The sequence below is a fragment of the Nelumbo nucifera genome, chromosome 5, assembly GCF_055504915.1.
Source record: "Nelumbo nucifera cultivar China Antique chromosome 5, China Antique-T2T, whole genome shotgun sequence".
Lineage (NCBI taxonomy): Eukaryota > Viridiplantae > Streptophyta > Magnoliopsida > Proteales > Nelumbonaceae > Nelumbo > Nelumbo nucifera.
The window spans coordinates 1,204,334-1,215,745 of NC_142653.1; the positions used below are offsets into that span (position 1 = coordinate 1,204,334).

General features: G+C 39.6%; 1 protein-coding gene across 5 annotated transcripts; it reads left to right on the forward strand.

The window, feature by feature from the left end:
- The first annotated feature begins 1,698 nt into the window (after positions 1 to 1,698).
- On the forward strand, positions 1,699 to 10,777 carry IRE1A (Endoribonuclease/protein kinase IRE1-like protein). 5 transcript variants are annotated; one of them, XR_736266.3, is made up of 9 exons: positions 1,699 to 2,048; positions 2,716 to 2,902; positions 3,145 to 4,595; positions 5,360 to 5,532; positions 6,754 to 7,000; positions 7,372 to 7,675; positions 8,209 to 8,413; positions 8,605 to 8,663; positions 9,301 to 10,777. XR_736266.3 is itself a non-coding variant. In XM_010267937.3 (7 exons), exons 1-7 carry the CDS (start codon positions 1,801 to 1,803, stop codon positions 8,353 to 8,355), a joined length of 2,757 nt encoding a protein of 918 aa, XP_010266239.1. In that variant the 5' UTR covers positions 1,699 to 1,800; the 3' UTR covers positions 8,356 to 8,569. The 5 variants fall into 5 exon arrangements, 1 of the variants encoding a protein (XP_010266239.1); XR_016076653.1 differs by having other exon boundaries at positions 8,612 to 8,663; XR_736265.3 differs by lacking the exon at positions 9,301 to 10,777 and having other exon boundaries at positions 8,605 to 8,824.
- Positions 10,778 to 11,412: the final 635 nt, after the last annotated feature.

An 11,412-nucleotide genomic window follows, 5' to 3' on the forward strand; every position in this document is an offset into this window, starting at 1 on the left:
GCCCCGAATTGCTTTGTGGTCACGAAATCACTCACCAAGGAAGATAATACCACGGGATGACGTAGAAGCAGCCATATGAGAAGTTACTACAGAATGACCACTCGCTTAGGCGGAGAGGTCAGGCCGCACATCGGCTAAATAATATTATGGGGAGTTGACTATGAGTCGCTCCTAGAGCCCAAGGGCCACGGCGCCGAACAAATAGTGACCTCGGTGCTAACCATGGATAAGATCTATTTGCCTCTTCGGCATAGGCGGAATAAAAAAGCAGTTCGCGTTTAGCCCCATCGGTGTGCAGACAGGTCGGGTACACACCATTCCGCCTCAGCCTCATCAATGTGCAGAAAAAGAAAGAGAGAAAAAGAAGCAAAGGAATGAAGACTAATTCAGCACAAGAAAGAAAAACAAAGGAAAGACTACTTCGCTTTCAGCACTATGACAGACGCAAACTTGGCCGATCTCTTCACAGTAGGCCTCCACCTCGGTTTCAGTCTCCACATCAAACTCGTTGACTACTCTTTTGAGAACCAGCTCGTGGGACATTGCGTCAAAGTGTACCTAGGTGGAGCGACCTGATAAAGCAGTGACACAGAACCCCTTCTTGAGGACGGCATAATGAGTTTTGCTCTTGAGGTACTTAGTTGGATTGCAGAACCCCTTGACGGTCGCATCCCTAATAAGGTAGATGTCCTTGGGGTACCTATTCCACCTCTCCTCGAGTGGATGAATTTGCTCTTGTGCCCCGATCAAGACTGTGGGGTCCTGCGTAAGGTTGCAAGCACTTGGACTCTTCCGACCTAAGAAGCAAATTGGATTAACACCAATGACTACGAGCTCATCAAAACAGTCATTCCGGGCCAAAATGAACAATCTACTCCCTTTGTCGAGCTGCTCTCAGCTCGAGAGTGAGGGGCAATTGATGAGGGCGGATTTGGCCTTCCAATAACCTCATGACACATGGCATCCCGAAATAGTTGGACGACACCCAGATGCCACCTAAGCGATGATTTAGAGTCCCAGATCGTAGTTCGTCTTCACCCCGACTTGGCAACCTGCCTTTATCGCCGACCTAGCGACCTCGACCACAACTTAGGTAAGCTTGCAACACCTTGTTTAGGGCCGACCTATAGCACCTCATCCCCGGCCGAAGTGACCTCGATGCGAGGCGCGACCTCTCTCGAGGGCTTGCCGACCTAATTGAGGACCAGGCTTTGACCTGCGAGATGTGCTAGCTGACAAATTTGGCATGTATACCCTGACACTCTCAGGTTTCTCGAAAGTTGGCCACGTACCGAATGTTTCGAAGGATGGTCAACGTGCATAGCGATTACCTTCGAGGATTTCGGACTGATAAGGCACGACCTCCCAGAAATCTCGGATGCGGTGCGTGAAGCCTACGCCAAACAATGCCTATATAAAGGCACTAACCCCAATGACACAGGGTACACGTGATTATTTGCTCACTAGCTTATTAACATACAAACTTTTAGCTCGCACAACCCAGTACTGACTTAATCATCAAAGCGACCTCGCCAATTTAACCACCCCGAATTCTCTGATCCTTTGTCTTGCAACTTCGTCCAACTCGCTACACGAGTAAGGTCACACGAGTAAGGTCCAGGTCATATTCCAGTAGCAACTTCCGGATCGTCCACTTTCAGATCCCATACCATACCTATTATCCACATTTAAGTCACATTAGACTATCTCTATCTCCTTCAAGTCCAACAGTTGAAAACCTTAAAACCCCTCGATTACTCGTTTCCTTGCAAAAATTCCACACATCGATCGAACACCCAGATGAAACCATATTTATTATTTCTTCTATGGTTTCTCTTGATCATCACCGGATTCTCCGCTTCAATTGGCGATTCCTCAATTTCGAAACCCTCAGGGCCTCCCGTCTCGAATCTTAAAGGTAATATCACCATTTCTGAAACGACAGATCCCCTCATTTCGAATCTCGTCTTAAATGGGAATCTCAATCTCGAGCCTTTCCAGAGCTCCGACTCTCCAGAGGGTAGAACTCTGTTGTCTCTTCCTCCATCGTAAGTTTTGTTCTCTAAAACTTTGGTTGTTGTTTATTTATTTATTTATTTTTACAGATAATAGAAGAGGAGATCCAAATCTAGAGTTATTCTATGTTGTTATGATATGTGTTTGCCTGAAACATTGCTATTGAAATTCCTACACTTTACAGTGATAAACTTATTATGAACTCATTTTCCTTTGGATATGAAGTAGTACACATTTATTTTTTTATACACAAATCAATTCGGCTGTATTATCTGATAGCTTGCATTCCAGGTCAGAGTTATCATACATGCTTGTAACTGTATATACCATGTTCTTTGGGCATTGGTGCAGTTTTGTAGAGCTTTTCGGTGTTAAATTGATACAAATGCTTAACAATATATTCTCACAAAAAAAGAAAAAAGAAAAGAAAAGAAAAGAGGAAGTTTCTTTTTCCTATGTTACCCTTGTTAGCTACCTTCTTTTTTCTTTGTTTTCTACAATTGTCTTCCATCTTATTTTCTAGAACTTCTTCGCATGATAGGGCCTGGAAGTTATTTCTGGTTCCTGCTTCCTACTGATGTATGGGTGAATTTATGTATTTGGTCCATTGATCTGCATAAATTTAATGATAATTTCTCAAAATTGCATATCAATTAACTTGATGTTCTCCCCCCCCCCCAATTTGTTTTGTCAAATCAGAGAGGATGCTAAAGAACTTTTTGCCACCATGGATGGTATGATTCATTTAGTTGACATCAAGTCCAGAAAAGTCCTCTGGTCAATCGATTTAGGACAGAGACTTTTTACCTATGGCATGGGTAAAGACATCTCTTCTGATGTTAAGGATGACTGGGAATTCTATGTGCACAGGTCATTCAGTAAACAGGTATGCGTTGGGCTAACACAACAAATTACTTTTATTTGATCAGAAATAGATATGTTTAGATTACCAAGGTCTGAGTGTAACGATGGTGGACTTCTTTTAGGCCTAACCGCCTAAGAGGTATCTTAGGCGAGTCCATGGTGCAGGAAGAAGTTGCTTTCTAGCCCTATTTTTACTTGATTCTATTTATCCTTTCTTTGTAAAGCTGCATTACTGTTTACTTTGTTATTTCATTTTTGCTCCAGAGATTGGAAGAAATTCTAAAAGTTACACCGCAATTTCTAGAGAATGGAGCAGTATTAGTCGGGTCAAAGACAACTATTGTCTATGTTCTTGATGTCAAGACTGGGCAAATACTTGATAAAGTTGGTTCTCCAATGTTAGGGGTACCTGTTGATGATGAGCAGCATCCTTTATCCAAGAAAGATATTGATGCAGCTGAAGTGCTTCTTATCACCAGGACCGGATATGAATTTATGTCTCATGCTATAAAGTCAAATGAAGCTTTGTGGCTTATAGCCTCTTCCATTATTGAGGCTGGTCAAGTAAAAGTTAATATTGTCCCCAATCTTGAACTATTTGAGGTTGATCATAAAGACAGAGCAATGGCATCTCTACTCACTGATGCTGATTACACTGATAAATTGAATGCTGTGGAACTTAGCACACCATCGAGAACTCATTATGAACACAGAATTCACACTCTGCCTGAAGGTGAAATGCTTTCTTTATTGCTTTCCCTGTCTCAGCTGTTGGGTGTTTCTTTCCAATCCAAAGTACTTTCTCTACCATCCCATCCCCCAGACAGGACACTTCCTTTGCCGGCTGCAAGTCATAATCCTTTACAGCATATGTTTGACAAGGTATCTGAGGCACAGAAAGTTAGAAATCAAGAAACGATCTCTTCACTAACTTTTGAAAGTTTGAGAAGCATTCACTATACTGATAAAGCTACAATTGGTCTTGTATTATGTGTTGTGGGCATAGGCTTGCTCTTTTTCTTGTACCGCCATACTCTAGCAGTTACTAATGAAAGTAAATTGGGAAAGCAGTCAAATGAGTTTGAAGGGCAGATTGTAGTTCCCAAGAGGAAGAAAGCTCGGAAATCTGGACACAATAAGAACACTGCAAATATTATGAAAAGTAATAGACATATGTCATCTGAGAGTGAAGATCAAGAAATTGATGGGCATTTACACTCAGGGAGAAATGAGAATCCATTATTGAATCTTATGGAACCTGTTGATAGTGGTCGCAGTGGACGTAGGATTGGCAAATTGTTAGTGTCCAATGTAGAAATTGCCAAGGGAAGCAATGGTACTGTTGTCTTTGAGGGAGTCTGTTATGGCCGTCCTGTTGCTATTAAACGCCTTCTACTGTCTCATCATGATGTGGCTTTTAAAGAGATTCAGAATCTTACTGAATCTGATTCACATCCAAACATAGTTCGACTTTACAGATATGAATCTGATGATAATTTTGTATATCTTGCACTAGAGCGATGCACTTGTAGCTTAAGTGATTTAATTCAGATGTACTCAGATTTTTCTCCCAATCAATTATTGATCAAAGACAAGGCTGCAGATCCTGGGAATCAGTATCATATTCAGTTGCATTCTCTGAATGGACTTAAGAATGATGTTGAATTGTGGAAGGGGAATGGTTATCCTTCATCCCAGTTGTTAAAGCTTATGAGGTTGGTTCAACTTTCTTTTCTGCTACACATACATCCATCTTATCCTCTTGTCATGTGAGAAATTTCAGCTTGAAATCCCTTTCCAAACATCTAACCCTTCTTGTTGGTTTTTGAATTAATAAATTGAAAGTTTAAAATAGTGGATGGCTAATACTGGTCATGAGAAAATTCAGAAGACGGTGCCATATAGGTTGATGTGGATTGGGGGACTGAACATATGGCTAATCCAAAAGTATTCAATTCACCTGACTGGTTGGATTGGTCATATCATCCCTCCACACGGTAAAAATAGTTTACTAATTGGGTCAAGTAGAGAATTTATACATGTATATATACTCATCCACTTTTCATGCACAGAATGCCAATGATTTTTTACCTTAGAATTCCATAAGGCTATGTTTGGTTTGAAGGAAAATGTAGGGAAAGAAAGGGAAACCTTTTCAACCCTTGTATTGGTTTCCCTGTCTTTCCCTACCTTTTCCTTCAAACCAAACATAGCCTAATAGTCTGTGTTTGTTTTGACAATGCCTAGATCCATTAGATGTATCATCAGTGTGCATCGAACTATTACCAATTTGAATTCTGTAAGGTTTCTGGTTGAAAATAATTAAAAAGAAAAAAAAATTCTAAGCAAATATATAGTTGTTGTATCCTTATGTTTTGCCTCTATTTGTAAAGGAAACTAGCATTAATTCATATGCATGTGCATGAGTAGGGATTGTTTATGCATATATCTAATTTTTGCATTTTTCCATTTATGTAAGGGATATTGTATCTGGGCTAGCACATCTGCATGAATTGGGGATAATCCATAGGGACTTAAAACCTCAAAATGTGTTGATAATCAAGGAGAGATTTTTATATGCAAAACTTTCTGATATGGGGATCAGCAAACGCCTTCCTACCAACATGTCTTCCTTGGGTCATCAAGTTACTGGTAAGTACCTGTGGCTAGGCTTATTGTTGCCTTTATACATATACATTTCAATATCATGGTATGTGGTAAACATGTGGTTTTGGGATTTGTGGCTCCTCATTTGATGAACAATTGAGAACCACTTTGTCAGAATTTGATTGTCTAGTGCATTGGATCAGATGGTGCTTTCTTTAATTTGGTTTAATTCTAACTGTTTTTTCTCCCACTTTTTTCTTTTCTTTTTTGGCGAGTGGATGGGGGGTAGACCTGTTCATGGGCCGGGTAGCCCAACGGCCCAGCCTGCCCGCACCCCGGTCAGGCTTGGACATGTAGTTAGGCCTGCGGGCCTGACCTCGGGCCCAAAACACCAAGATCAATTGTATTTTGGGCCGGGCTTGGGATTTGTCAAAAAAGCCTGGCTTGGCTAATTTATATAATATAAAAAGGACTTGAATACTCTACACCACCGCGCGCCTAAGTAAGTGCAAATAAATAGTCAAATATAAGCCAGTCAAACTCAACGAGATGATCATGAAGTACAGCAAGCGATCAAACTCAATTCTGTATTCAGCAACCTTAACGCGCCTTCGATGATAGCACCAAGAAAAGGTCAAAGTAAACACTTTCTAAATTCTAAAGCCAGATAAGTATCTGCAGCTTTGATCTTGATTCTCGTTTCCAATGGCATTAGCATAAATTCTTACACATTTACAAAGATGCCCCAGTCCCAAGCATCTCTCTATCATCTCTGTGTCAATATGCCCAGTTGAGCTTGACTTCGGGCTCGGGCCCAGGCCTGGACTTTGGGCTTTTTACGAGGGCCAGGCTCGGGCTCGGGCCTTCAAAAAATCTGTTAATGAAGAGTGAAAGCCCGGCCCAGCCTGGCCCATGAACAGGTCTAATGGGGAGGGTGTTGGAGTAAGTGCGTACAGTGTTCTGGTCTCAACAGGTTGATGTTTGGGAAATTTCTTGTTCTGCTTGTATAGGTTAAAGTTTGGGCTTGAGTGTTGGGCTATTTTCATGCATGTTTTCTTCTTCTATTGGGGCTTTTGGCTTCACATGAATGTTTGATAACTTTTGAGATGTGAGTGAGGCACTTTTTTTTTTTTGATAAATATGTGGGTGTGAGGCACCTAACAAAAGGCTCTGCATGATTGGTACTTTTTTTTTTGATAATTTGTTCTGGATACAAGTATCAACAACCACTTCTGTTTCATCATATTATCATCGATTTCTTTGTAGGCTGTGGTAGTTCGGGATGGCAGGCACCTGAACAACTTCTTCATAGACGCCAAACTCGTGCAGTAGATTTATTTAGTTTAGGTTGTGTCCTCTTTTATTGTGTCAGTGGAGGAAGACACCCATTTGGTGACCATCTTGAACGTGACATCAATATTGTGAAGAATAGGGTAGACCTTTTCCCTGTAGAGCATATACCAGAAGCTATGGATCTTTTCTCTCATTTACTCGACTTTGAGCCTGAGCTGAGGTAAGAGTAATTTCTTTGTAAGAATATGACAAGTGTTCATGCCATTCAATAGTTAGAATTATTAAGTGATAAGAACTGTGGAGTGGTAAGAAGGGGCTATTGATTGGTCTAATAGTAAAATCTTGGACTGAGGAGTGTGAGAACTCAGGTTTGAGTCTGAGAGCACACACTCTGTGCGAAAAAATGCCAAATGTTAGGTCTGTATCCATTCAGTTCATCCCTCCCAAGACCCCAAATAACTTTGACCAACATGGGTAATGGCCTTCTTTTGGTTGATATCAGTATCCAATGTGATGATCCATTTTTGCTTCTTTAATTTCACTAATGAGCTTCTTCTTCCTTTTCCTTTTAAATGTTTGTGAATTTCTCAGGCCAAAGGCACTAGAAGTGTTGCACCATCCTGTCTTTTGGGATTCTGAGATGCGGCTTTTCTTTCTTCGAGATACTAGTGACAGGGTGGAATTAGAAGATAGGGCAAATGAATCTGATCTTTTAAAAGCGTTAGAAAGTATTGCTCCAGTGGCTTTAAATGGGAAATGGGATGACAAGATGGAAGCAGCATTCATCAGAAACATTGGGCATTATAGGCGTTATAAGTTTGATAGTATTCGTGATTTATTGCGGGTCATACGAAACAAGTTGAATCATTACAGGGAACTTCCAAAAGAAATCCAGGTATTAATATGGACATCTTCATGTTTTATTGTCCTTATAGGAAATGACAAGTGTTCACTTCAAATTGTATTGATTTTTAGTGTTTGTTCATTCATACTCACATTAGAACACAAGCATAAATAGAAGCTCTTTGCTAAACCTACAATTTACATATTTTAAGATTGGCCTTGCCTCCACTATTTGATTGGTTGAACTGTTTTAGAATGGTTAGGCCATATAAGCATAATTTTTTTTTTAAATATCAAATGATTTTAACATTCACAGATTCAAGCTGTGCAACCTGTGCAAAAACAGAATCCATGGAAAACCATCTTTAATCGTAACGTACGATGAATCATGTGTCAAGCTTTTACATTTTAGCCTTTATCTGATCTATTTTAAAACGGATGTTGATGTAACATTTGCCAGTGATATTATTGCTTGAATAGTTGAATGTTTAAAGGCTATATACCTTTGTTTGTTCATAACAAAGTCTGAGTTCTTTTTCTTTGTTTCATGTCATGTTAATTTTAATTTTCAATGACTTTTCTTAGGAAATTCTCGGGCCGATTCCTGAAGGATTTGATGGTTATTTCTCAGCTCGTTTTCCTAAACTCTTAATTGAAGTATACAAAGTCGTACACAGATACTGCAGAGAGGAGGAATGCTTCAGTAAGTACTTCAAAAGTAGCGTGGTGTAGTTCTTTAAATGTTGCAGAAGATGCAAACGGAACCGTGGGACCATGTTTATTTATTGAGGTCAGACAAATGCCATATGTTGTAACCTGACTTGTCAAGTTTTTTTTTTTTTTCCCTTGAGAAGACTGACTTGTTTATTTGTATGTATATTAACAAAATTCTTTGTATATCTAATATACAATTAAATATGTAAGAAATTACCATTCATTCATCATGTAAGAGGTTCTCTCCCTGTCTCTCTTTTTTGCAAGGGATCAGCCACATGGTGATTGGTGAACACTGAACAATGCTCTTACGCACTCATTACAAGGTATGGTTTTAAAAACGAACCTGAAACAGAACCGGTCAGGGGACCAGTTTCTGTTTAAGCGGTTCAACCGTCCGGGTCGAACGGTTCTGCCTGTGATGTCATAAATAAATTAAAAATAAAAATATTTATAAATAATAAAAATAGCATAAAATTAAATAAAATACAGAAAATATAACTATCTAAATAAAAAACAATACAGTACAAAATACATAGAAAATATAAAAATAAAATACAGAAAAAACACACAAAAAATACAGAAAAACAGAAAAATAAAACAGAAATTTGCAAAAAATACAGAAAAAAAGTCTAGAATGTTAAATCCTAGAATGCAAAAATCCTTGACCTAAAATCAAGATTCACAGGGATAGATTCCCTTGGCACCAAAATAAAAGGGGAGAAATAGGAGCATTCACTTTAGAATGTTAGATTGATATGCAACCAAGATTGATCTGTAAAAGACTTCAATATACATTAATTTTACCTAATTGATAAAAAAATTACATTAATTTGTACCTAAGCACTATGCCAAATGCTGCTCTCTAAGCTTCAACCAAGCAAAAACTTCAAAATTCTGAGAATCTCTTTAGAACTGTTCCTAGGTGTCAAAAACACTCACAATCAATCTCCAAATCTTTAGAACTGTCCGCCGTTGCAAGTTGGCAGCCGCTGCAAACTTGCCTGCTGCAAAGCTTGGAAGTGCTGCAAATTGCAAAAAACGCTGTCCGCCACTGCAAACTCGTCGACGCTGGTCGCCGTTAATCGTAGTTGGTTGGTGTCTGTCGCTGTCAAACGCCAGAGGTGCTGGCCGCCGCTGCAAACCTGCCTGCCGCAAAGCCTGGAAGTGCTGCAAATTGCAAAAAACGCTAGCCGCCACTGCAAACTCGTCATTGCTGGTCGCCGGTCACCGTTAATCGCCATTGGTCGGCGTGTCACCGTCGAACGTCGGAGGTGCTGGCCGCCGCAGGTGGTCGGTTGGGTGTGGGGGCTGAGAGGAGGGAAGAACGAAGGGTTAGAACGAAAATGAAGTTCTAACCCTACATTCGATTAATTGATTTGGGATGGGGATATTAAAGTAATTTTACTTTTTTATTTTATTTTATTTATAACAGTGAGAATAAAAAAGAGAACCCGCAAACCGCTGCTCGGGTCAAACGGTTTAGCGGTTTTCTGACTTTTTTCAACGTTTTTTTGAGATTTCCGGTTTTTATAATCAGACCTTGGGGCCTGACCAGTTACCGGTTTTTCTGGTCCGGTTTGGTTTTGAAAACCATGTTACATGGGGTCGTGTTGGAGCAGCCATGCTAAATAGAAAGTGTGATCCCTGCCCTGTTAATCGCTCGTTGACCAAGCAAAAATTTTGATCTCCTCTACCATACCCATGTGTATCCAAAATTCATCCATATTCACATCTATATCAGATCTGTCTTGGGGGTACTCTAAGAGAGTGAGTCAAAACATATTTGATCCTTGATATCATCTCCCAATTTTCTATCCAGTCAAAAAGGGGTCCACTCAGCCAACTCATAGTATGTGCCAACCTGATCCGGACTGATGGATGTGATTTCCTTCAAATAACATAATTACTTGCATTTCTAATTAAACTACACTCTCCATGCATGCAAGCTTTTATACCACATCTTTATAAAAATTTTCAATGGACCTAAATTATACCCCGTCTATTATACAATTGAATTTCTTCAAATTAAACAACCCGACTTGCAGCCCTCACCCTTCCCTCCCTCTTCATCCACATTTGCTCTAAATCATGTTCCCACACTATGGACTTCCATAGTTGGGTACCTTGCCAACATCAACACTTAATTCACGGTAAATGCATATAGATTGAAGAATGTAGGGGACTTCTATGAGGCACAAAGATGGGGTAGGTGGAACTGAGCAAAATTGTGTGTGCATGCTATGAGTAAGATTAGGGGTACAAATGGATCGGATCATGATCCGATCTAAGATCCTCTTATTTTATTGAATTCACATCTTCTTAGTTCGGATTTTTCGAACAGATAATAGGATCTGATCTGATATATATAAGTTAAATATAACACACCCACACATGCACACACACACACATATATATATATATGTTATTTATTTATAAATGTATTATTAATATTGTACTTTTGCAAAATTTATTATATTACTTAATTTTTTTTTATAAAAAATATGTATATATAAAATCGAAGTAGCTGAAAAGATTTTTGTATTAAATGGACTGAATCTCTCCTTAACAGTGTTGGATCAGATTTGAATCAGGGTATCCGACTCATTTGCATCCCTAAGTAAGATGGGAGATTGTGCGGCTGTAGTGACCTATATACATGCCACATACACAGCGTTTGTGTGGAGTAGATCTGGACTTGGGGTAAGGGTGTTTGAATGCATCACCAAACAGCATGTGACATCAGGATCTGCTGGTTAATTTCCTATCAAGCTCCAATAGGATTGCAATCTATGCTTACACACGCTCGAAGGTGAGCTCCTACAAAGGGATCTCACCATTAGGTAACCAGGACCAGGAGTGGATGAAAAGGTATTTCTAGTTCAGTGCTGAACATTGTAACCGTTCATTGGGAACATCTTCCGTGCTTATACTACGTTGTCAATCATGGGGTGATGTTTCCAACCCCTAATTCATGGCTGCAATGTGCTACGTGGTTGGTGTAAAAAGCTCTCTATGAGAAGATCTGGATTTTATTATGAAGCAAGTGCACATTTTTAAGTAGTTCATTCAACG

Excerpts from the sequence above, each read along its gene's own strand:
- IRE1A (XM_010267937.3), top strand. The coding sequence starts at position 1,801 with ATGAAACCATATTTATTATTTCTTCTATGGTTTCTCTTGATCATCACC. Across the intron at positions 2,903-3,144 it reads ACAGGTCATTCAGTAAACAG|AGATTGGAAGAAATTCTAAA; the intron begins GTATGCGTTGGG and ends TTTTTGCTCCAG. Across the intron at positions 7,001-7,371 it reads GACTTTGAGCCTGAGCTGAG|GCCAAAGGCACTAGAAGTGT; the intron begins GTAAGAGTAATT and ends TGAATTTCTCAG.